This window comes from Nansenia antarctica (assembly GCF_963989245.1).
Source record: "Nansenia antarctica genome assembly, chromosome: 7".
In the NCBI taxonomy this organism is placed as follows: Eukaryota; Metazoa; Chordata; class Actinopteri; order Argentiniformes; family Microstomatidae; genus Nansenia; species Nansenia antarctica.
The window spans coordinates 44021959-44047201 of NC_137677.1; the positions used below are offsets into that span (position 1 = coordinate 44021959).

A 25243-nucleotide genomic window follows, 5' to 3' on the forward strand; every position below is an offset into this window, starting at 1 on the left:
AAAACACTGTCGTTTGAAACATTCGGGTAAGTATTTTTTAGTCAAAAAATGAATTGAAGACATCATTTGATAAAACGATTCTTGTTTTGGACAGTATCATTTCTGCTCGTGTATTTCTACTAGCGTAGCGAAGCTAACTCCGATTTGTTGTGGTGGCGACTCGCGATAGACTAAGTATGTGTCAAGTCATTATTCGAGCCAGAAGGTTTACAATGCGTCTGAAACACCCGTATGTATTTATTTATATGTGTTTATATTCCTTATGACCATTCTGCTGTACCAGACACACCTGCGTCAGTCAGAGGCGCCGGTTGCCGTGTTCTGTGTTCAGCTACCTCAGGCGTCTGAATTTACCTACCATCTCATGACGTTAGAATTATAAGGTTCTATCTCCATTTTTGTCAAAATTGAGTTTTTTACATAATCTGATCCATTGGGTGTTTATTAATGCATGTGTGGTGTTATTTTTAAAATGTTGACATTTTTGAGTTAGTTCATAAAATACAAAGGTTCCATCTCACAAAACATAATGGAATGTAAAAACGTTGACGCTCAATATCTCTGAACTACCCTAAACGGAGATAAGCTCACGATTTCCTTACTTACTGCTGTCCCTTAACTAACATGTCCTTAACTGCTGTCCCTTTCGTGACGAAATTGTCATTAACACTAGAACATCCGTGCCTTTTTTTTACCTACCATAAGAGCCGCCTCGGGGGTCAAATGACCATAGTCTTTACAATGGAAAGCTGCCATTTACACACAACGACCACTAGTTGGCCGTCTTGTAAATTAGCCTGCCTCCTACACAGAAAAACTGCAAAATAGCTTTATACTAGCTTATGCTGATGTGATTTTGAAATGTTAGGATACTGGGTGGTAGAACGTATATCTAGGAAAAGTAATGAAAGGAGGGTCATGCAATTTGATCGAGGGTCAAATGACCCCACCCATGGCTAAGTGGCATGGTTAAGTGGCATTCGCACCAACTGATAGGCTACGTCGCAAATGTATTGGCTGGGGAAAATGCCTTGGGATTTTTGTATACTGAATGAAAAAATCCCAAAATACATTATGGCTACTACACCCTGCAATTTTTGTGCTTGTTGTAAGAATGGTATGCACTCCTTTTCCTTGTTTCTGAACAAATCCACAACTAAAGTCCAAAGCTGGTATGTGCCTGGAGGTCCATTCAGTGTAATGCATGCGTTTGAATGACTGGCATGATATGAAACCCACACTCTTGTCTCTCCTTGCAGAATACCATTGGACTGCCGCCGTGTGCAATGGCCAAGTCAGAGAAGATCCCTATGGATGAGGCCATGGTGGACATTGTGAGGCAATGTGGCCCTGCTCTGCTAGAGGCCCTGCAGAGTAAGTTTGGCTGCACTGCCGTGTTCCATCTTGTAGATGTTGCGAGCGGTGCAGGACCATCCAGGAAGCGTGGAGAGGAGAGGTTCTCCATACAGCTGCCCCGGGGCCTGAAGGTGTCCGTGTGGAAGGACGATCTCACCACTCACCGCGTGGATGCTGTGGTCAATGCGGCTAATGTGAATCTTCAACACGGGGCAGGTCTGGCTCGAGCGCTGTGTGACGCTGGAGGTCCGGCCATCCAGAGTTTGAGTAACAAACATGTACAAACATATGGAAGGTTGTCAACAGGAGATGCTATTGTCACTGAACCTGGGTCTCTAGACTGTAAGAAGATAATTCATGCTGTGGGTCCAGAACTTCCATATCGTCCAACAAAACAAATGGTTCAGCAAGCTCGTTCTTTGTTGGAGAAGGCAGTTAAGAGCATCCTTAGCAGAGTTGAGGAGGAGAAACTGCAGACGGTGGCCATCCCTGCCCTGAGTTCCGGACTCTTCAACTTCCCCTTGCCACAGTGTGCAGACGTCATTGTGACAACCCTGAAATCGTATGACGGTGTGAGGAGATCCTCCCCGCCATTGGAGGTTCGCCTGGTCAACCATGACGAGGCGTCAGTCACAGAGATGAAGAGAGCATGCTGTGAGCTGCTGGGCTCGTCATCTATGCCGTCATATAGCCACGTACTGGCAAACCATGGGGCAAGCTCCAATTCAACCCAGGACCAGGGAAAAGGCTACAATTCAGCCCATGGCCAGGGAAAAGGCTACAATTCGCACAGCCAAACAGCTAGTAGCTATGAGGAAAACTTTACCAAACCTCAAACATCCACAGTTCAGATTGAGAATGTCAGTCTGACCCTAAAAACGGGGAATATTGAAAAAGAGATGGTAAGACTTGAGGTTTATGTATGTGCTTATAAGAGAATGTGTTATACAAGCTTAACATTCAATGTTTTGTGATCACTCCATCTATGTTACATGTGTTTCTCTAAACAGGTTGATGTAATTGTGAACACAACTTCTGAGAATCTACAGTTGTCTATCGGGGAGATCTCCAAAGCAATTTCTCAGGCAGCTGGCAGCCAAATGCAAGATGAAATAGGTTATTCTAAAGCGACCACTGGAGGCGTCCTTGTCACCAAGGGATATAGGCTACACTCCAAACAAGTGTACCACACTGTCTGTGCACGGAATGACGGTTACTCAGCCAAAAAGGTATCATTAAGTTACTGTGATGTATTTCGTAATGCCATTGTTTGTTATCCGAGTTCTTCATGCAATGAGTAAAGGAAATGACCATTGTATCAAACTGAAATAATCCTTTTTAAGACACGCTAACTTCACATATCGTTATTCTTCTGTGATACGGTCTGTTGTTGTAGTCTGGCCAGTTAATACAGTTTATATAGATACAGTTTATACAGTTTACAGTTTAGATTCAGTTTACAGTTTAGATTCAGTTTACAGTTTAGATAGATACAGTTTAGATACAATTGATACAGTTTATACAGTTTAGATACAGTTTACAGTTTAGATAGATACAGTTTAGATACAACTGATACAGTTTACTTTATACAGTATTGATACAGTTTATACAGGGTCTGAGGCTTCAACTGAGCTGCTCCACATTCTGCTTTCCCAGGTCCTTCATGGTCCTTCCCAGGTCCTTCATGAAGTGATCATAAAATGTCTGCAGATGGCATCTGGAAGTGGCCACAACTCAATCTCCTTTCCTGCCATCGGTACTGGTAACTTGGGGTTCCAGAAACCGGAGGTGGCTCAGGTCATGACTCGGGCACTGGCAGACTTTGCCAACAAGTACCAAGGAAAGAGGATGGATGTGTATTTTGTAATCTACCCCACCGACATAAGTACACTAGAGGTGATCACACACACATTGAGAAGAGAGCTGTACCTCTAATGTGTACTATATGAATTGATTCCAAGTTGAAACTGATATGAGATTTTACCAATTCTCCTGATCTATGTGTTTCCACAGGCTTTTAAAGAACAACTGAGATCTCTTCAGGACACAGGAAAACACTCTGGCTCCACCCACACTACCACCCAAGGTGAAGTCCCTGTTTAAAGAAGTGGGCCAAGCGCTATGTTATTTATATTATTATTATGTTATTATATTATATTTATATATTTGTCTATCAATTAATATATTCTTGCAGGTTTACCGTACTAATCATCTCATCATAATATGTCATCATAAATAATATCACAATATTATTTGCTATATGCTGCATTTAGATTTTGAACAAAATGATTCTTTCTCGTTTCAATCTGTAAGGACTTGAGTACACAGACAACTATCGTGACAGCCGAGCTACGAGGCAGACTGTCAACCCTCACATGGAGCTAAGCGGTGCCTGTGTAGAGACACTGAAGGAGGCTGAACAATGGATCCTCAGTGTCCTCTGCCCTCCTGCTGACTTCTTCCACATTCAAAACAACTTCATCATGCACTTTGGTCAGAGGGAGCATGACGAGCTGCTGTCCCTCCAGGCCAAGTGGAGGGTCACCATTGATATGTTCTTCCAGAACTGCCATGCTGGTCTGATCATCAAGGGGGAGCGGAGAGGCATCAGTGGGGCTGTGCTAGAGCTGGAGGCCCTGTGCTGCAGGGTGCAGGAGGAGTTTGCTAAAGATGAGGAGAGTCTCACCATGCCCCTACTGCAATCAACCAGAAGCTCCGCTCATCACAGGAAGCCTATTGACGACCTTCATTCTCAATACAAAGATGGGCTTTATTTGTTTAGGGAGCTTGAGATAACCAGGGTGAGTGTTGTTGACTAAGACACAACCATCTTCACCCAAGCCTCTATTTAAATAGTGAAGAGTTGCAGTTGTACGGTTATTGAATAATAACTACTTATGAATGGTTCTTTATACTAAGAAATCAATTATGGATTCTTTAATATAGAAAATGATGAGCTGTTGTGGTCACTGTGTAGACAGTAAGATTTAAGGCCTGAAACGGCATGAATAATCTAGAATATTAGTTATAGAATATGTTTCATGTGAGGTGCCGGTGGTTGTTGTGTTGAAGGTAGAGAGGGTGGACAACCAGGACCTGAAGCAGCTGTTTGACCTGAAGAAGAAGCAGCTCCAGATATCTGGTCCAGGCCAGAAGATGTTCCAGCGCCTGCCTGCTCAGTTCTGTGACCTCGTCTGCAGGGTGGGCTGCCAGAGGGAGTATGCGCCACCTGCTGGTAAGAGTGTAGACTACAAGACCACTGTGTCTAGAAAATAGCTATCCAATGTAAAGTCCCTATGACATTCATACATAGTTCACTATGCCAGTCTGCATGTTCACAAAGCACAGACCTTTCCCTGCTGGGTAAAACATTACACCAGGATTTGATGATAGTCCTGTCTCTCCTATACCTTCACTGTGTCCCGCCTCTTGTTCACTCCCCCCTGTGTGGATTAGTGGATTTAAAAGCATAGGGTTGGTGTAAGCATGGGCCAATGTGTTCCACAGATCAGAAGTATGGAGAAGGGATCTACTTCAGTGGCAGTGTGAGTGGAGCACTGCAGCTGGGGAAGGACATACCAGAGGAGGAGTACCTGTACTTCATAGAGGCCCGGGTGTTGAAGGGGACCTCCACCGTCGGCTCACCTGGTCTGATTGTGCCGCCGTCACGGGGCTCAGACCCACTCCACATGTACGACAGTGTAACAGGGGGGACAGACACCTGTGTCATCTTCAATGGCCACCAAGCCCTACCTGAATACCTGGTCACCTGCAAAAAACCTCGGGCAAAGAAATATGAGTGAGAGCACCCCCCCCCCCCCCCCGCACAACATGACAGCTCAATATGTCATACTAACAACTAACATCTTCCAACATTATGGGCCGGTTTCAGAGACAAGGCTTAGGCCTAGTCCTGGACTAAATCACACTTTCAATGTAAAATCTCCATTGAAGATGTTTTTTAGTCTAGGATTAGGCTTAAGCCTTGTCTGTGAAACCGGCCCTATATCCAACATTATATCCAACATTATTAGGCTCCAATAAATCAGTCAAAAGCAGATTATTTGAGATATGGTCAGGTATTCTTGCTTCCATACAAAGCTACAAAGCCGTAAAAAAGACCAGTCGCACTGTATAACAACCTACTTAGGCTACCGGTAATGTTGCAACCGTCGTTTAGAATTGAATGCTTCGCTTTCATAATCTAGTAAAATCAACAGAGAGAATATACGTATACTGTTAAACAATGTATTTGTTTATATGGGACTGGCGCTGATTTGCTTCAATATCATGAGGGGTTAGAAATGATTGATTTGATACAGAAAAATGATTGTGAAATGATTTTGTGTTTGAAGCACCTTGTTGATCTATATGGGGTTCAGTGATGGTCTACTGTAGGCTATATACATGCACGATCAACTGGCTTTCATGGACCAATTCAAGAAATCTTTTTTTGATTGTATATAATTTCATGCTGATTTTGGTTAGGCATGATTTTTATGTTCTACTTCGTTGTCAGTAATAAGGTTGTCAAAAATTGTTTTCAAGATTTGAGTGGATATGTTAATTTGTTTTATTAGTTTTATTTGTTTTATGGATTATTTTAAAGAAGCAGGTGTCTGGATAATGAGTATTAGGTCCTTCCCTGCCTTCAGACAACAAGACAATACATCAGGTTATGGTTGAATTTGATTGATGTATTCTGGAATGGTTCAATGTAATGTGCCAATACACGTGAGTTAGAGAAATGACTGTTCTGATGCTGTAGAGAATGTAAGTGCCTTATGGAGAAAAACACTCGTGAATGCAACTGTACAACAGCTTACATTTAGGTTCTGACACCTTCCACCTTGTATGACAACAAATAAAGATCATTTGAGATCATCATTGGAGTTTTAACCCAACTGTTATTGTATCACAATGGAAATTAAATAAACAGGACAGCCATTTGATTGAAGTGCTCACATCTCTGATTACATCTCTGCACTGATCTAATCTAGGTACGGTATGTTGCTCCACTCCTCCCTCAGCTGACAACAACAACACAACTATGACGCTCAAATGCCCAGACACACACTTCCTCATACAGGTGCTGTTTCCTGAACACTGACAAAGCCTCCTGCACTAGAATGCACTGTTAATGGAGACTGTGTTTGAGCATCGTGTTTAGTCCAGGACCAGGGGGGTATTCCATCAACGTCGCTAAAGGAAAATCCAGGCTTAGTTTGATAAATCTCGCAAGATTTATCAAAATAAGCCTGGATTTTCCTTCCGTGGCGTTGATGGAATACCCCCCTGGTTTAGTGACGTTGATGGAATAAGCCCAAGTCTTGGTCTTTGTCCGAGAAACCAGGCCACAGACATTTAGAGGACAATAAGGAAGAGAGTGGAATTCCATTTAGATTTAATAAAATAGTAAGTCACTTTTGAACAAAATATACAGTATTACAAACATGTAGAAACACTTGACAAGTAAAGCAAAAAAATATACATATACAAACACAGTGTGTATATGTAACTGTTCCTGAATACATACAATGCTCTTTTAATTTACAATACATACACGAGTCCCTTAGGTTTAGAGGGCAAAAGCACAGTTGATTCTGTTGTCCATCAAAGCCCAGTCCCACTGCCTTCAGCCTTTGGGACATTTATGAACGTCTATTACTGGTAGATATTCCCCCTACCGACTACTCTCTCTCCCCAGAGCCTGGAGACAAGGTTACGGTTACCCCTCCCCACTAGCCTGGACTGACTCGGTCAGATAGCTGCTTTTGGGCCGACTATCTATTCATCAACACGAGACATGCTGTAACATCTATGCTAGGTTACAGACTGGTTGTACTGACTTCAGCTAGCACAATTTATTTGGCTACAGGTTGCGGCCTACACACGCGGCCTACGCGCACGCACGGACGCACGCGCACACATACACACACACAAATACACTACTGGCACATTATTGCATTATTCTAAGCCAGCTGCATGGACTGTGAATCTCTACATTGTACAAAGGACCATTCTCACATACAACAATGCACTCTCTGGAATGTGACGATTACTAGAGATAAGACATTCTTCCCTTTTATACGCCTGCACGCTGTCCCTACCTCTACCTCTACCCACGGCTGTCCCTACCTCTACCTCTACCCACGGCTGTCCCTACCTCTACCTCTACCTCTACCCAGGCTGTCCCTACCTGTACCTCTACCCAGGCTGTCCCTACCTCTACCCAGGCTGTCCCTACCTCTTCCTCTACCCACAGCTGTCCCTACCTCTAACTCTAACTCTAACTCTACCTCTACCCACAGCTGTCCCTACCTCTACCTCTACCTCTACCTGTACCTGTACCCACGGCTGTCCCCAGATCCTCGGTAGAGGCTAGCGGGATCTGTTACAGCAGGGCGGACGCCCATGGGGACGGCTGTACGAAGGCTGTTCATTACTACGAGACACTCCCATGGCTCTAACACCACCAGGCTGACACAGTGAATTATCCCAGGGCACAAACTTTCAAGAGTTAATAAAATAAAATAAAAAACGTTTGTGTTTTATTCGTGTGCACTATTCAGTCCCTGATTCGCAAAAAGACTTGCCTTGCTCTGACGAAGTGCCCGACACACACTACTAAGTTCTAATAAACTCCCTCACTGTCTCACACACACTGGTTGCCAACTTATTTAGGTATTTAGAATACCGGTAGGTTCTTTACAGCTTGCCGGGAGATAGAGGTGGATGCTAGGTGACTCCAGACCACACCAGTAGAGTTGGAAACACACGCATGCATGCACGCACCCACACACGCACCCACACATGCACCCACACACACACAGACATGCATGCACGCACGCACCCACATACACACAGACATGCATGCACGCACGCACACACGCAGGCACACACAGACACGCACGCACACTCACGCACTCTCTCTCACTCCGTGCTTTCGGCGACCACCGTGCCGTCCACCAGCAGAGTGTGGATGATGCCCTCCCGCTTCTTCCCGCTGCTCACAGCCTTGATGCAGCAGTCATGGTCTCCTAGTGTGAAGTGTGTCTCTGTCCCGTCCTCCACAAACTCCCCCTGCGCACACACACACACACACACACAGACATAGGCACACACACACACGTAAAGACAGCCATTAAGATCAGAACTTTCCCCAGGGTCAGTCACGAGTGACTTCTACACAGTGGTTGTGGTTAGCTGGACAATTGTTACAGAAATGCTCACCGCCGTCTCCATCATGTCTCCATTACACCAGATGTCCATGGTGTCTTTCTCTGTGGAGGAGAGACCAAGAGAACATCAGAGAGAGGTGTCAAGGTTACACAGGAAGTGAGATCACAGTATTCCTAAGGTGGGATACAGAATCTTGTCCTGAGGTACAGTATCTTGTCTTAAGGTACAGTATCTTGTCCTGAGGTACAGTATCTTGTCTTAAGGTACAGTATCTTGTCCTGAGGTACAGTATCTTGTCCTGAGGTACAGTATCTTGTCTTAAGGTACAGTATCTTGTCCTGACGTACAGTATCTTGTCCTGAGGTACAGTATATTGTCCTGACGTACAGTATCTTGTCCTAAGGTACAGTATCTTGTCCTGAGGTACAGTATCTTGTCCTAAGGTACAGTATCTTGTCCTGAGGTACAGTATCTTGTCTTAAGGTACAGTATCTTGTCCTGAGGTACAGTATCTTGTCTTAAGGTACAGTATCTTGTCCTGAGGTACAGTATCTTGTCCTGAGGTACAGTATCTTGTCCTGAGGTACAGTATCTTGTCTTAAGGTACAGTATCTTGTCCTGACGTACAGTATCTTGTCCTGAGGTACAGTATCTTGTCCTAAGGTACAGTATCTTGTCCTGAGGTACAGTATCTTGTCCTGAGGTAGAGTATCTTGTCCTGAGGTACAGTATCTTGTCCTAAGGTGGGGTAGAGTAGTTTTCCCTTAGTGAATGGATGTGACGAGTAGCCACCATCAGCCGCCATCACCACCACTGTCCCCTGCCCACACTGTCCCCTGCCCACACCGCACCGAAATATGCGGTTCCAGGATCGGCCTCTTGGACCACCTGAAGACCCACAAAGACCAAGAACCACGAGTGACCGCCGATGATGATGTGTATGTGTGTGACCGGCGTCTAATGATCGCAAGGTTTACGGTTCGATCCCCGGCTCCTCCTTTCCATGTATCGAGGTGTCCTTGGACAAGACACTGCACCCCAAAATGCTCCCAATGTTCCCAATGTGCCTTGCATAATAATAATAATAATAATTCATTATATTTATATAGCGCTTTTCCGAGGCTTAAAGACGCTGACAATGTGGAAAAAACTGAAAACACAGAAACAACAAGCAACAGATAACATGAGCACATAGAACACAGAGTTAACAAATGGCATGGTAGCTTGCCGGTTTGTGAATGAGAGGCCATTGTAAAGCGAGTTGGAATCCAGTCGCAGTTGCAGTCCATTTGCCATGTGTGTGTGTGCTGAGCCCCTGTATTATCTACCATCCCTGCCCTCCCCTGTGCCACGCTGTGTTGCCACACTAACCCGCAGTATCTCTTTCACTGACATGGCCAAGAGAGCAGGAGAGGGCATGCCAATAACTGCTGCCAGAGCACAAGGCTTCTGTTTATCTCTCAGTTTATGAGCACTGTATTTAACAACACTGCCTCAATTACCTCCAGGGGGGCGAAGGTCATGGAAATACCCAGCTTTTCAATACCCGGTTGCTTGGTGACACTTCTCTTGAGTACATCAACTAAGCTGCCAAATACAATGCAATCCTGTTATACAAACAAACACACACACACACACACAGACGGCCATACACACGCAGTTCTTAGAACAGGTGACTTCATCAGAACTGAGATAGAACCAAAGGTTGGGAGAGGCCACACACCTCGGCCTACCAGAGAGAAAGAGAGAGAGAGAGAGAAAGAGAGAAGAGAGGGAGAGAGAGGGGGGGGGGGGAGGGAGAGATAGATAGAGATTAACCTGTTGGGTTCAGATGGTATAAGACCTCTGGAGATGGTGTGGGCTTTAAGCAGATCAAGAGATCAGCCCTGCCCTCATATAACATCTGCAGATCTGACGGGTGACAGAGAAACCCTGTTGCTACAAACAGTCCAGCTTATCTCTACCATAGTACCCTGCATGGATTTTGTAATTTTTTATTTCAAGACTTTATTTCAACTCGGGGACCACTGAGGGAGACCCTCATTTCAGCACAGCTTGGACATGGATAGCCTAGCACTAGCGGTGGTTGATGGAAAGCGCTAGCATTAAAGCTAGCCTGACCTTAACACCTGCATAATTGCTTTGAGAACAGGTTGCTTCCATTACTGTTCTCCACGCTGTCTGGAATTGTACCTAGCTCAGGGTTCCTGCAGGTTTCAACAAGTTCAATTTCATACTTTTTAAGACCACTTTGAACATAATTTAAGACCTATTTCACGGCCATACAGGTAAATGTATGAAGGAAAATTGTTATGAAAGAAGAAATAAGTCCCAGAATTACTTACAAAGTACATTTATTCACGTTCAACACAAGAACATTGACTGAACATAACAGTACACAGAACTGTCTGTTTGTGTGTGTGTGTGTGTCCAGCTGCCAGTCACATTTGAAAGCAGCCTCTGGAGATGGTGTGGAGCCACCCCTCCCAAATTTCGTTGTTTGGTACCTGTACTATAGCAATGACAATAAAGACCATTCATTCATAACAAATGGAATGGAATGAGGAATGGTATCCAGCACATATCCTCCTCATTCTATTCTATGCATTACAATGGGCCCGTCCTCCGATTTCTACCTCCACTAGCCTCCCCTAGTTATACTACTCTTAGCACTTTGCCCCCCTCCCCCTCCCTAGAGGAAATCCATGACATGACTCCAGAGGTCAAAGTCATACAGGATGGATTAGCTACAGTCGATTTGATCTATCTCATCACGTTAAGACCGAGTGATTAAGTGAAAGGAAGGGAGGAAGGGAGGGAAGGTGGGAAGGAAGGAGGGAAAACTAAAAGAAGGAAGGAAGGAGGCAGGGATGTCATTTCTACACTGCTGTAGCAGGGCCGAAGAGAGGGAACGGACAAAGGAAGGCAGGAGGGAACAGACAGAGAGTGGGGGGGTGGGGCGGGGAGGCGGTGTGTCTCACCCAGAACCACCCTGTAGTCGCCGCCGTCCAGGTTGAGCAGCCAGGTGGAGGTGGTCTTGTTGCGGTTCTCCATGTATTTCTTCAGGCTCTTGCCGTCGATCTCCAGGGTGTATTCGTAGCGGAAGCCGCTGACCGCGTCGATGTTGATGGTGGCCTTGGTTTCGGCTCCGCCCACGCTGAACGACTCCTTCCCCACCAGCTTGAACATCCAGTCCTTCCGGACCACCTCCTGGTGTACCCAACCAATCAAACAGAAGAAGAATGATGATGATGATAATGATGATGATTATGATGATGGCACACTTCTATGATCGGTCACTGGACCAGGAGACTCTGAGATCATGTGTGCGGCTGATAGGCGACACTGGCAGCAACAGATGAGCTCGTTTACTAAGTTATTAAAATACTAGTAATAATATTGACAGTATTATTCTTAAGTTCAATTCCGATCAGGGTGATATTTGTTAGTAAAGAAAGCACTGGTGTGGTTCGGTCACCTTCCCGTCTATGCAGATCACCCTCTTCCCAGTGGTGGTGCCGTGCTCAAACTCAATGCGATGGATGCCGTCGCTCAGAGCCACCTCCCACACCCCGACCAGGTCGCCCGACATGCTGTCCTCTTCCTCTCCAGAGGGCGGGGCTCCTGGGGCAGCAGGTCTCTCTAGGGGGCGACACAGACAAGGCGGGCTATTCAGGGGTCACTCACCACTGCCTGTGGTTTCATCAAACAGTCTACAGGTCAACAAGCTACAGTACAACCCAACACCACTAGCAACCGTATCCAAACACTGAGTCATCACCCCTACAATACTGCATTAGGTAGCTAATAATACTACTGTCAATCCGTTTCAACTGCAGTATAATGAAGAGGAGTGTGCTGCAGGCTACCCCAGTGTGTGTGTGTGTGTGTGTGTGTGTGTGTGTGTGTGTGTGTGTGTGTGTGTGTGTGTGTGTGTTTGCATCTATCTGTAAGTCTATAATGGGCATTAGCTGACAGTAAGAGGCTTACTTTTGATGGCACAGTCTTTGAACTCGCATGGTCACTGTATCATCAGCTATCTAGGCAACTTAACTTAGCAAGCTGGTCGAACGAGGTGAACTTATGTTAGCAATCTTCTAACTACCCCGACCACTACCAGACATGTTATAGACGGTGTCAGATCGTGAGTTTAGAATGATAAGGTTCTATCTCCGTTTAGAATGATAAGGTTCTATCTCCGTTTAGAATGATAAGGTTCTATCTCTGTTTAGAATGATAAGGTTCTATCTCCGTTTAGAATGATAAGGTTCTATCTCCGTTTAGAATGATAAGGTTCTATCTCCGTTTAGAATGATAAGGTTCTATCTCCGTTTAGGGCAGTTCAGAGATATTGAGCGTCAAAGTGTTTACATTCCATTCCATTATGTTCTGTGAGATGGAACATTTGTATTTTATTAATTACTAACTCAAAAATGTCAACATTTAAAAAAATAACACCACACAGGCATTAATAAACACATAATGGATCAGATTATGTAAAAAAAAACTCAATTTTGACAAAAATGGAGATAGAACCTTATAATTCTAACGTCATGAGATGGCTAGCCAGGCAACACGCATGGCAACCAGACCATCTCAAGTCAGATGAGTAAACAAATGACGTAGCTAGCTAGCCACGTTAACCAGCTAGCTATGTGATGACCTTACCTTGTCGTATGAACAGTTTAGCGTAACGATAAACTACACAAGGGCAGGGTCCACCAGACAGATAGCGTTGATCTGATATCCGGATATGTTTATGAGTATTTGGTTCTGTAGACTGCGGCTTGAGCTGTGCTGCGCTGTCAGTCCAACGATATGGCAGTTACTATGACAACGACATGGGGGGAGGAACGTCAGAAACGTGACCCGGAAGTAAAGCGTGTGCAAGCTGTGTCGCCCACCTGACCTGTCACCATTAGCAACACTGGAGTCAGACCATTATGCCTGCTGCAGTGATAATGGATGAAAACTACGATAAACTGTTAGAGCAGTGCGAAACACAGGAGCTGGAGGTAAACATCACCCTGCCGTTTAACTAACCAGTGCTGTTTGTTGTTGTTATCAAGTTAGCTCGCGGGCAGCTAGCCGTCTACTGTTACTAGCGAAGTGCGACGCGGCTAGCCAGCGAGCTAACTCTGACATGTTCGCCTTCGTTTCAAGTCGTGATGTTAGAATTATAAGGTTCTATCTCAATTTTTGTCAAAATTGAGTTTTTTTACATAATCTGATCCATTAGGTGTTTATTAATGCCTGTGTGGTGTTATTTTTTAAATGTTGACATTTTTTAGTTAGTAATTCTACTAATTCATAAAATACAAAGGTTCCATCTCACAAAACATAATGCCTGGAATGTAAAAACTTTGACGCTCAATATCTCTGAACTGCCCTAAACGGAGATAGAACCTTATAATTCTAAACGGAGATAGAACCGTATCATTCTAAACTCACGAAATAGCTAGCTGCTATGCTGCTGTGGTTGTCATGTCAAGGGACATGTGAACTCAGCTAAGCCATGTCAATGTTAGTTATTCTAAAATCAGAACGAAATGATTGTGTACAAAATTGCAGCTTGATGGTTAAGCTGGCCAGAATACTAATAGCCTGGCTGATTCTCTCCTTCTGTCCCCAGGCTCCAGGTGGGATCGCCACCCCTCAGGTCTACGCCCAGCTGCTGTCCCTCTACCTGCTGCACAATGACATGTGGGTCAGACACACGAGTTTGTGTTTAGTACTAAATGACAGCTACCCGCATTGTCGCCATTCTCACTACTATTGGTTTGGTGTCGCCTACTCATTAAACTTGAACTTCGATACTTGAACTAGCCCTTTAATACACACTCTAAAAACCTGAACTATCCCTTTAATGCACACTCTAAAAACCTGAACTATCCCTTTAATGCACACTCTAAAAACCTGAACTAGCCCTTTAATGCACACTCTAAAAACCTGAACTATACCTTTAATACAGACTCTAAAAACCTGAACTAGCCCTTTAATGCACACTCCAAAAACCTGAGCACAACAAAGCAATTGTTTGAGACTTGTGAGAATTGCCACCACCACCATTGAGTCTTGGTTTGGGTTCATGTATCACATGTGACTTTATTGTCTCTCTTTCTACAGGAATAATGCCCGGTACCTGTGGAAGAGGATTCCACCAGCCATTAAATCGGTGGGAAGGGTTTCCTTTGTGCAAACTGCTGTTTTGAAGACTCACCTCTGATTTATCTGAATCCCTTCATGACATACAGCTTTGTTTGGCTGTTATTTTGTCATAGCATTTATTGTGGTTGTAGCTTGAACGATTGTGCATACTATGTCGGTGTACTAATATATATGTTACGGTACATGTGGGAATACAGTACATGTGGGAAAACTAGGGTTAGGTGCTAGGATGCTAGGGTTAAGGTTAAGGTTAGGGTGAGGGGTAGGGTTAGGGTTAGACATGCCAGCATGTACCAAGTCACCCTAGCACCTAACCCTAGTTTTCCCACATGTACCGTATTCCCACATGTACCGTAACATATACACAAACACTCTCACTCATCTTCTATCTACATCTACGTGCTCTAAATGATAATTCGCTAACAGCAAGACCTATCCTGTGGCATACTGTCATACTGTTCAGCTCTAATGGACAGAGGTGCTGTTGGTGTGTGCAGGCTAACCCAGAGCTGACAGCAGTATGGGCGGTGGGCCAGCGCATATGGCAGAGAGACTTCCCAGGCATCTACACAGCAATCGCAGCCCACCAGTGGTCTGAGAACATCCTGCCGGTCATGGAGGCTCTGAGAGGTACTGAACACTTTCTCACCCTCTTAAGACGAGGCTCTCAATGGGGGAAAAAATGAAAATGGAGCACTCGGTTACTAGAAAATGTATCCAAGGGACAGACAGAACAGCACGTAACGTCTTACTCGACTGTCATGGCCCTTACACTTCTCTATACTACTTAGTTCTATGCACCTTGGTTTGTATACATTACAGTTGCACATTCAGAATTGTTGATGCCCACCAGGGGGTGCCACTTGCACACTACATACAGTGTATTGTGTCCAAGCTGTGAGGTGGCGGAGGGAGCAAATGGCTGATTATTCATACGTCTGTGTAGCCTACACGCAGCCTGTGTGTTGTGGTGTCATGTTCTCTAGTTAGAACACACATATTTGGCTTTCATATTACCGATGACATAATTAATGGTTGAGAACAGCTGCAGTCAAAGTAGGGTAGCAGAAGTCAGACTGTCCTGCATGCTAACAAACTAATTAGCTAGCTAGTAAACAAAGACTGCCTGTATTTTAAACAGGATAGTTTGTCACAGTGCTTTCTGAATACGTCCCGCCAGGAGAGCATAACGAAGAAGGTGGGCTTTGTTTGATTCCCAGCCGCAGCTCCACTTCTTTGTTTTTCTCCAGCTTCTTCTTTTCATTTGCAAACATGTTTCACTGTCTGGAATTGAATGATGACTAATTCAATCTTCAATGATACTTGCAAGCTACCGATAGAACTACTTCAGCCCCGCCTCCGTTCGTTAACCAACCATTCAATGGTCTGCAACATCTACGCGGCCGGTCGCTCACTGGAACATGCGCAGACCCCTGGTTGCGTTGTTGTCAATGAAGCGTGAAGCGGCCTTTAGTCCTCATTGAATGTCTGTTGGATGGTCCCATTGTAGTTTATATGCAGGGTTAGGGTTATGTATGGCATTAGTCTGACAAGTTTAATCTAAACCTTTAGCAGCATTATCTCAATGAGCATACAGGGCCCCAATTTGATTCAGCAAATAGTGCTGAGCAGAGCAAAACATACCGTACAACTCAACTTAAATTGCAACTTGATTTGAACAATGTTGCAATGCAACAATGCACATGAAAATTGGGGCTCAGAGGCTATTTAACTCTACTGTCCCTTACGTTGTTGAGTTATGACTGCAGTGATTGATGGCTAGTACAACATACAGTGTTATTGAATGACTCAAACATCCAGCCATGAGCTCTGGCCTTTTCATTAGTAGAATGGACCACAGAAACATAGCTCTACCCCTACCAGTAGAATGTACTACAGAAACATAGCCTACTGGTCACCCTGGTCCCTCTGGTACCTCCCACGGTCACCCTCTTCCCCCTGGTCCCGCCTGGACCCCCTGCTTCCCCTCCCCCTCCTTATTTTGATCACTCAGAGTACACAGGAGTTAGTCCAGACCCCCCAGGGAAGAGAGACCTTTCCATGACCAGGAGCCTACTGTCCCACCACACTGACGTTGTGTAACAGTCATAAATGCAACCAAATGTGTCAGGGAGGCACCTGGGTGTGATGTGTTTTGTTGTTGTAGATTATTGGGTAACACAGGGTGCAAAACTAATTTGTTAGTAGATATGAAGAGATAAACATTTTTTATTGAATGTGTGAAAACAAGCAACATTTGATTAGTGTACAATGTTCACGAGTGTTATACTTTTTCAGTTGCTTTGACAGTCCCCCATAGAGGATGTTGTGGACTGTCAAAGTTTTGATTAACTATTGTATCTTTCGAAATTGTGTGTTTCGAAATTATAGTGAAAAGTTACTGTATAGGCCCACTAAAAATAGTATAGTAGTTCATAAGTCCCGCAATTAAGGGAATTGCCAGAGATCTCACAATACAATATTATCTCATGATACAATATTATCAAGATACATGGAAACTACGATATTCAGTGATTTAATATTGCCACAAAGATCTGTCATTTTCATTTTAAGCTCCATTCAGACTGTGCAAATTTGGGCTGTCCCAGACGAAAGATCACCAGTCGTGGCAATATCTGTGGTTGTGGGTCCAAAACAGTGTGCATGCATCAAATTGATGGTCGTACCCAAGATTATTAGTTCCATGTCGCACAGTGTGGCTTGCAATAAATCTCACAGTGTGTAGGAGGCTTCATGATAGGAAACAGTTTAATCAAATCATATTCAATCATCTACCTATTAAACTTTCTAAAAGAAAATGGAATTTAATGTAATAAATACAATTAGATACAAGGGACGAATGCATTGTACTGCATATGCTCCGATATATGTAAAACACGTTTTCTTTAACAAAAAATAAAACACATGAAGTGTGAAATAAAGAATATACTTAAAGGACGATCGTCGCAGAAAATAATATCACAATCCTAAACTGTATGGATATTAATGTTGACCCCAACACCAATCCCAAGGTATTCCTGGAAAGCCTGGCACAGTCGGGAATGGGTTCATTTAGGCCCACTAAGAAGAAACGTAGTCCCACTTTATCATCATAAATGGACTGACTTATATACCGCCTTATTCCAAAGCACTTTACAATGGCCTTTCATTCACCCATTCTCACACACATTCACACACCAAGCTACCATGAAAGGCACCGGCCCGCTCATTGGGAGCAATTTGGGTTCAGTGTCTTGCCCAAGGACACCTTGACATGTGGCCAGCCGGGGTTCGAACCGTTGATCTGCCGACCTTGCGGCCATTAGACGCCGGCTCTTCCTCCTTCGCCACAGCCGCCTCATCATGTTGCTCTGTCAGTCCCACAATATTCTTGGAAATCCTGGAGCTCGATGGAGGTCAGGAGTGTGTTGACGCAGCATGCTGTTGATCCATAAAGAGAACTCTATGTCTCAGTGTGACTGTCTGGGCCTGGCACATGGGCCTTGTTTATCTCTGCTCATGCAGTACACACCCCTGCCCCCTCCCACTGTCACTGCACGGGCTCCTAGTGTGACATGTGACATGTGGCAGCCACGGGGGGCCAGGGGCCATTTTCTCAGAATAGAGCCTGGCAAACAAGCAGAGAGGAATGTGTGGTGGTGGTGGGGGGTGAGGGGGGTCGGATCGGGTGTCTGGGCAGTGGAGTGCTCGGTATAAAGGACAGGGTTTCTGGTGTCCGTCTTCAGAACAGACGTTATCTTGCTAGAACTCCTACGCCCTTCGGAGCAGCAGCAGACACCACGGAGAAGAGCTCCGCTTCAGCTCACATAGCACCAACTCTCTAACCCTGTAGAGAGAGAAGTTGTCTCCCACAACCCACCGTGAAGAGGTTTAAGAAGCCCTAAAGGAGCTCCAGTTGTCAGCTGTAAGGAGAAATCTCCCCCCACCCCTCAGTATGGACGTCCAGAGGACAGGGTCTGTGGTGCGACCCCCCAGCCCCATGGAGAGCCTGGAGAAGCAGCTGAGCTGCCCCATCTGCTTGGAGATGTTCACCAAGCCCGTGGTCATCCTGCCCTGCCAGCACAATCTGTGCCGAGGCTGCGCCAGCGACCTCTACGACTCGCGCAACCCCTACCGCTTCTCTGGCGGCGTCTTCCGCTGCCCCACCTGCCGATTCGAGGTGGTGCTGGACCGCCACGGAGTTCACGGGCTGCAGCGCAACCTGCTGGTGGAGAACATCATCGACCTCTACAAGCAGCAGCAGGAGGGGAGCGGCGGAGGTGGCGGCGGCGGCGGCGGGGCCGAGACCCCCCTGAAGCCCAAGGACTCCAAGGAGCCCATGTGTCTGGAACACGAGGACGAGAAGATCAACATTTACTGCGTGACCCACCAGACGCCCACCTGCTCCATGTGCAAGGTGTTCGGCCAGCACAAGGACTGTGAGGTGTCCCCGCTCGCCAGCATCTACCAGGCCCAGAAGGGCGAGCTGAGCAACGCCATCGACTCCCTGGTGGCAGGGAACGCGCGGCTGCAGGCCCTGCTGAACCAGATGGAGGAGTCGTGCCGCGCGGTGCAGGACAACTCCCAGAAGGCCAAGCAGGGACTGGCCGAGCGCTTCGACCTGCTGTACGCCGTGCTGGAGGAGCGTAAGGCTCTGCTGCTGGAACAGATAGGCAAGGAGCAGGACGAGAAGGTGGCAGCTCTGCGGGCCCTGGCCCAGCGCTACGGGGAGAAGCTGCAGTCTGGCTCGGAGCTGACAGACACGGCCGTCAGGGCGCTTGAGCAGAGTGGAGCGGCTGAGTTCCTCCTGGCGTCTAAAGGCCTGATCACCCAGACCAAGGACGCCGCCAAGGGGTCGCTGGGGGAGGAGAGGCCCGAGCCTGGCTTTGAAAAGATGGACCACTTCACCCTGGCTACAGAACATGTGGAGACCGTGCTGGCTAAGATGGACTTTGGACTGCTCGACGATGATGAGTTTGAGGATGCGGAAGGGGAGGAGGAGGAGGAGGAAGAGGAGGAAGAAGAAGAAGAGTGATGGAACTTGAAAATGTGATAAACTGTGTACTTAAGAAGGTTCTTTCACCTGAACATTACTGGCAGGGACTCTAGTTGCAATGTCTGAGTTGTTGAGAAGTGGGAATAAGTAAGAAGGCAATAGTCTTCTTCTTAGTGGTCTGAATGTCATAATAGGAGGTTTGGGTATAATGGTTCAACCTAGCTATGAGTGCAATATGTAGTGGTTCTTTTTTGTACTCATTCAAACGTTGCCATTTTGTAAACTATAATGTTTCTTTTTATACTTTTGTATTTCGGTATCACGTTTATGCTGATATATATGTAATGTTGTTCTGTAGGTCAAATGTCCACTCCGATTGTTTACACCTGAAGACACTTTCTCATGTGTAGATAGACAGCAATGGGACTAGGTTGGTGTGTAGTGATTTCTCATCTGACTCTAGGATGTCTATGGTTGTATCAAATTGATAAATGCTTGACATGATTGCGTGCACTTAAACTGGTGACAGAATGATCTGTCTTCACTGGAAGCTGAAATAAAGGAGCTTCAAACTGCCTCCTGTACATGTGCGTCTGTTTACTGTGGTGTTCTCATTACGACACAGGAAAAACACGTGTGCATCCAGAAAAATGAGTTTGAAGATGAGAACAGTTTAACTGTTCTGGAGGGACCCTTCCCTCCTGGGTTCGTCCGAACATGTCGACTGGGCAGGATTAGGAGGTTAAAAATAAGCGCCCTTGCCAAGGCCTCGCCTGCCTGGCCTAGTTGGTGAAGAGTTGGGGTCTATTTATAAAAGGCGAGAGGGTGAGAAACGACAGGGCCCTGATATAGAGTGTCAGTGAAGGGCAGGTGGGGGTCCTGTTTCTCAACCCCACCCCCACACCGTCACAGACCGCCTTGCTCAGCTAACCCAGCAGTGCGTGTGTCTCAATAGTCTAGAGTGGCTTCCTCTCCTTGTGTCCTACCGTTCATCTGCGCTTCGATGTGGAGACAAGTAGACGGGTAACAACAGTGCAGTGTACGCCTGCTAATGACTCGTCATCATCAAGGGGGGGCAGCCAGAGTAGAATGTTGACCTGTGTCCAGTGGGAGGAGGGGACAACTAAAGGGCCTGTCGCCTGACCCGCAAACTCAAAAAGAAGAATTTTACAAATTGGTTCAAATGTGTTAAGAGTTATGGTTAGGGTTAGCCTTTGACCTAGCTCGGGCTGAAAAAGGGATGCTGGTCAAGAAAGTCTCTTTAGTCTCACCCGTGTGAGGAGATTAAGAGAGGTATGTAGAGGGTGCAGGCGGGTGGGTAGGCGGGGTGCTATGTGAGTCATCTGTGGATAGCTGCTTATCGTATGGTCAGCAGGCCACAGGCCGAGGTAAAAATACACACCAGGCGACCATGTTACAGAAATCCCCTTGAGGTGATCTGCTTCCATGGCTTTCCACGGTAGTCACAGCATACAGTAGTCCCTACAGTAGTTGCAGCACATAGCCTAGTAGTCACTGAATAGGCCCCATCAGACCAATAGTCCCCATGCCTGTGAAATTGGTTGTCCACCCACTGGACTCTCTAATAGAGATGAATCAATACACACACACACACACACACACACACACACACACACACACACACACACACAAATTCCAGCTTCGTTGGCCAAGTGCTTTTCCAGCCATGACATCACACCCATAGATTGCTTGGAAACATCACTTTGTTCATTTAACAAGCAGTCTCCACTTCCACCACAGGAAACTGTGTAGGAGAAAGGAGAACTTTTAGACTGTCCTCCCCCTCCTCCCACCAAACCCACCCTCCAGCTGTCTCCTCTCGTCCCGGTTGTTATTGTTACCATCACTGGCGGTGTTGCCGCGAACGGGGGATTGTTGTTGCGTGTACACAGAGACTGTTGCTAGGCGATAAGGCAGCGAGGCCGTAACCTCAGGCTAGTACATAAGACCTTTCAGAGCAGCAAACAAACGTATGTGTGTGGGAAAGCGTGATTGTGTGTGTGTGTGTGTGTGTGTGTGTGTGTGTGAGAGAGTGTGATTCTGTGTGTGTGTGAGAGAGGACGTGATTGTGAGTGTCTGTGTGAGAGAGTGTGATTCTGTGTGTATGTGTGTGAGAGAGAGCGTGATTCTGTGTGTATGTGTGTGAGAGAGGGCGTGATTGTGTGTGTGAGTGTCTGTGTGTGTGAGAGAGCGTGATTGTGTGTGTGTGTGTGTGTGTGTGTGTGTGTGTGAGTGTGTGAGAGAGAGCGTGATTGTGTGTGTGTGTGTGTGTGTGTGTGTGAGAGAGAGCGTGATTGTGTGTGTGTATGAGAGAGCGTGATTGCGTATGTGAGAGAACGTGAGTGTGTGTGTGTGAGAGAGAGCGTGATTGTGTGTGTGTGTGTGTGTGTGTGTGTGTGTGTGAGAGAGAGAGAGAGCGTGATTGTGTATGTGTGTGTGTGTGAGAGAGTGTGTGTGTGTGTGTGTGTGTGTGTGTGAGAGAGAGCGTGATTGTGTGTGTGTGTGTGTGTGTGTTAGGGTTAACTGTCAGCTGTGTCGGGTCGAGGGTTTGCTGATGTCGTCAAGGAGCAGGTGCCTTTAGTCTGACTCTGAGCTTGTTTTGGACTCTTCGATTTTCCTACCTCTGTTTCCACTATCATGCTGAGAAAGGCATTTACATGTTTTAATTGTGTGTTTGTGTGTGTGTGTGTGTGTGTGTGTGTGTGTGTGTGGGGGGGGGGGGTTTGATGTTGAACATTCGGCCAGACAACACATACGACACCCCAGAGAAGGAGGAGTTTATTCTCTAGTCTTAATGTAAGGCAGGGAAACCATATTGTGTTGCAGTTTACAGAAAGCTTTCTAGTGTAACCAGTGCACTGAGACTGATCTGTCTGTGTCTCCGGTCCCTATGGTCACATGTGTCTCCCTCCCCACCCCCCTTCCTCCAGAGAGCACCCGGAGGCGGGCGTACGGGCTGGTGGCCCAGGCCTACACGTCCATCACGGCGGAGGACTTTGCTGCCTTCGTAGGCTACTCAGTGGAGGAGGCGGTGAAGGGTGAGACGGGGCGGGAGTCCACACACACCTCTCAGCTCTCTGGGCTGCACGTCGCCAACACCAGATGCATTGTGGTCCTAGTTGTACACATTCAGAATCAGCCACTGAGATTGCCGTAGAGGCTGAGTAGCAATCTCTCTCTCTCTCTCTCTCTCTCTCTCTCTCTCTCTCTCTCTCTCTCTCTCTCTCTCTCTCTCTCTCTCTCTCTCTCTCTCTCTCTCTCTCTCTCTCTCTCTCTCTTCCCCCCCCCCCCCCCCCCAGGTGTGGTGAGCCAGGGATGGCAGGCTGATCCAGCCACCAGGATGGTGATGCCTCAGAAGCCAGGTAGGTGGCGCTGTTGTTGTTGTTGTTCTTCTTCTTCTTCTCCTCTCCCTTCTGTCCTGTCGGCCCGCTGTCCTCTCCTCTCCTCCTGAGTTGGCCCATCACGCCCTCATCCTGTGCTGAAGGTCTGCTCCAGGAAACCAGGGCCAGGGCAGTGAATTATGGGTCATTTATTTTCTCTCTGACACTGGCCTGTCACTTCTCCTCCTACTCTCCCTCTCTCCTCTCCCCAACCCCTCCCTCCCCCCCTCCTCCTTCTCACCTGAATTCTCTGGCTTTTCTTTTTCATTTCACATTTTTGGCTGCCCCGTTGGAGAAGTTCTCCCTCTCTACTCTTTCACGTACTCTCTTTCACCTCTATGATCTCCGCTTTCCACTCTCCCTCCCTCCCTCCCTCCTCTCCTCTCCCCTCTCTCTCCTCTGCCTCTCCCCACCTCATCCCTCTCTCCCTACATGTGGACAGGTCCAGTTGGGTGGCCAGTGATCAAACCTGTTATAGACATATTTATTGATGTAAACATTGTGTTTATGTTGTGTCTGTACTGTTCAGCAGTCTCTCTCTCTCTAATCAGTTCACCGTCATGGTGGACATCTGTGGCGCACATGTGCTACGCTAGGCTACGCTAGGCTAGACTACGCAACACTACACAAGCAGCCAGTAGCCTTGCTATTAATTCGGTTGTTAAGTCGTGACGTGTTTCCAGGTCCAAAGTTGGCTGAGGCGCTGTCTTCGAAATGCCTCAGTAATAATAATAATTCATTATATTTATATACCGCTTTTCCGAGGCTCAAAGACGCTGACAAATATGGGAAAAACGGGAAAGTGCCCCTTGTTGTATGAATAGATCCGAGTCTAAAAAACACTGGTACTCTGGTGCAGGGAATTTCTGGTTTGGACCCGGAAATTGCTAAACGTCACGTTTGATGTCAGACTTAACAACCGAATAGTAATGTAATGATTGTAGAAATGATGGGCCTGCTATTGTGTGTGTGTGTGCGTGTGTGTGTGAGAGAGAGCGTGAGAGAGAGAGAGTATGAGGTGGTGGTGATTCACTAGTGTTGGGTGGAGGAGGAGAGGAGCTGTAGCATGCTGTCTCTGGGCTGCAGCATGTGTGCGGTGCTCTGACAGGGAGGTGATACAGGAGAGAGAGAATTTGGCTCTGAGGGATCCCTCTGCTCATCTCTCTTTCTCTCTGTCTCTCTCTCTCTCCAGATCCTCCCCCTGTCTCGCTGGTTCCTAACGAGCAGCAGCTGGCCAGACTCACTGACTACGTGGCTTTCCTTGAGAACTGAAGAATTCCTCCTCAAACCGTCTGCACTGAGGAGGACACCCTCCTCCTTAAGCTGGGATGGACCCTAGATGGTCTCCCCCAGTCACGTTCACTCACTCACACACACACACACACACACACACACACACACACACAGACACACACACATTCAGCCCTTGACCTGTGTTAACTGTATCATGCTCACTAGCTGGTACCATATTGATTTGTAAATGTCCTGTTACCTTCCAATTCATGACGTAATGATGTATTATATTGTTTTGGGAGTTTCTTTAACCGCCTGATTCACATGGAACTGCAGGTTTTTAAAGCTGTCGCAGGTTTTGCAACAGGTTTTGCAGCAGGTTTTTGCAGCCGCAAACCTGATCATTATAATTTTAGACTCTACGCAAGGCCTTCTCTGAACCTTCAAAGGTTGCCTTCAATCTAAATAGTCCAGGTACAAGATACAATAACTCTTGGCAGGTGTCCCCATGTCTAGTTCATATCTGGAGGTGTCAACAGCACGTGTAGATCCAGTATCATCTACATGTAAGGAAAGTGACTCTGAAATGTGAAACCCCCTCGCTCCAACAAACTCTTCCATCTTTAGACTTGCAGTTTGTGTTAACCTTTCACTCATGAATAAATATTTTGTTTGTTTCTAATTCTGGGTGTCTGTGTCTCATCTCTGGATGTCCGCTTGTTTATAACAAAGCTTTCCCATGGTTGTGTGCTACAATGAGGATTTCTTTCATGTGGATTCAAAATACAGTAGATTGTTTGATTATTTATATTTGTTTGTGGTTATCATATTTGATCATTTGATGGTACGGTCTTTTATTAAGGTTAGGGTGTGCAACAAGTAGGCTACTGCACCAGTAGATAGGCAG

General features: G+C 46.2%; 4 protein-coding genes across 4 annotated transcripts; 3 read left to right on the top strand and 1 right to left on the bottom strand.

Moving 5' to 3' along the window:
* Positions 1 to 1286: 1286 nt before the first annotated feature.
* parp9 (poly(ADP-ribose) polymerase family member 9) lies at positions 1287 to 6227 on the top strand (the record flags this gene model as incomplete). Its single annotated transcript, XM_080536785.1, has 7 exons — positions 1287 to 2258; positions 2367 to 2585; positions 3013 to 3252; positions 3370 to 3442; positions 3670 to 4157; positions 4429 to 4591; positions 4864 to 6227. 7 exons carry the CDS (start codon positions 1287 to 1289, stop codon positions 5157 to 5159), a joined length of 2451 nt encoding a protein of 816 aa, XP_080392911.1. The 3' UTR covers positions 5160 to 6227.
* A 1483-nt stretch (positions 6228 to 7710) lies between these two features.
* Positions 7711 to 13310, bottom strand: faima (Fas apoptotic inhibitory molecule a). Its single transcript, XM_080535572.1, has 5 exons — positions 13207 to 13310; positions 12017 to 12180; positions 11520 to 11748; positions 8590 to 8639; positions 7711 to 8439 (listed from the first exon to the last, which is right to left on the bottom strand). The coding sequence occupies exons 2-5, from the start codon at positions 12128 to 12130 to the stop codon at positions 8290 to 8292; spliced, it is 543 nt and encodes a 180-aa protein (XP_080391698.1). The 5' UTR covers positions 12131 to 12180; positions 13207 to 13310; the 3' UTR covers positions 7711 to 8289.
* A 116-nt stretch (positions 13311 to 13426) lies between these two features.
* Positions 13427 to 24983, top strand: cops8 (COP9 signalosome subunit 8). The gene is made up of 7 exons (XM_080537172.1): positions 13427 to 13553; positions 14171 to 14241; positions 14665 to 14713; positions 15204 to 15336; positions 22654 to 22761; positions 23023 to 23085; positions 24296 to 24983. Exons 1-7 carry the CDS (start codon positions 13482 to 13484, stop codon positions 24373 to 24375), a joined length of 576 nt encoding a protein of 191 aa, XP_080393298.1. The 5' UTR covers positions 13427 to 13481; the 3' UTR covers positions 24376 to 24983.
* On the top strand, positions 18662 to 19741 carry trim63b (tripartite motif containing 63b; the record flags this gene model as incomplete). Its single annotated transcript, XM_080535477.1, has 1 exon — positions 18662 to 19741. The coding sequence occupies one exon, from the start codon at positions 18662 to 18664 to the stop codon at positions 19739 to 19741; it is 1080 nt and encodes a 359-aa protein (XP_080391603.1).
* Positions 24984 to 25243: the final 260 nt, after the last annotated feature.

What these genes read in the sequence shown, in the direction of transcription:
- faima (XM_080535572.1), bottom strand. Translation starts at nt 12,130, where the DNA reads ATGTCGGGCGACCTGGTCGGGGTGTGGGAGGTGGCTCTGAGCGACGGC. An exon ending in TGATCTGCATAGACGGGAAG is followed by an intron (nt 11,749 to 12,016) that starts GTGACCGAACCA and finishes TGGGTACACCAG; the next exon opens with GAGGTGGTCCGGAAGGACTG. An exon ending in GAGACATGATGGAGACGGCG is followed by an intron (nt 8,440 to 8,589) that starts GTGAGCATTTCT and finishes GTGTGTGCGCAG; the next exon opens with GGGGAGTTTGTGGAGGACGG.
- cops8 (XM_080537172.1), top strand. Translation starts at nt 13,482, where the DNA reads ATGCCTGCTGCAGTGATAATGGATGAAAACTACGATAAACTGTTAGAG. An exon ending in GCGAAACACAGGAGCTGGAG is followed by an intron (nt 13,554 to 14,170) that starts GTAAACATCACC and finishes TTCTGTCCCCAG; the next exon opens with GCTCCAGGTGGGATCGCCAC. An exon ending in GGTCATGGAGGCTCTGAGAG is followed by an intron (nt 15,337 to 22,653) that starts GTACTGAACACT and finishes CCCTTCCTCCAG; the next exon opens with AGAGCACCCGGAGGCGGGCG.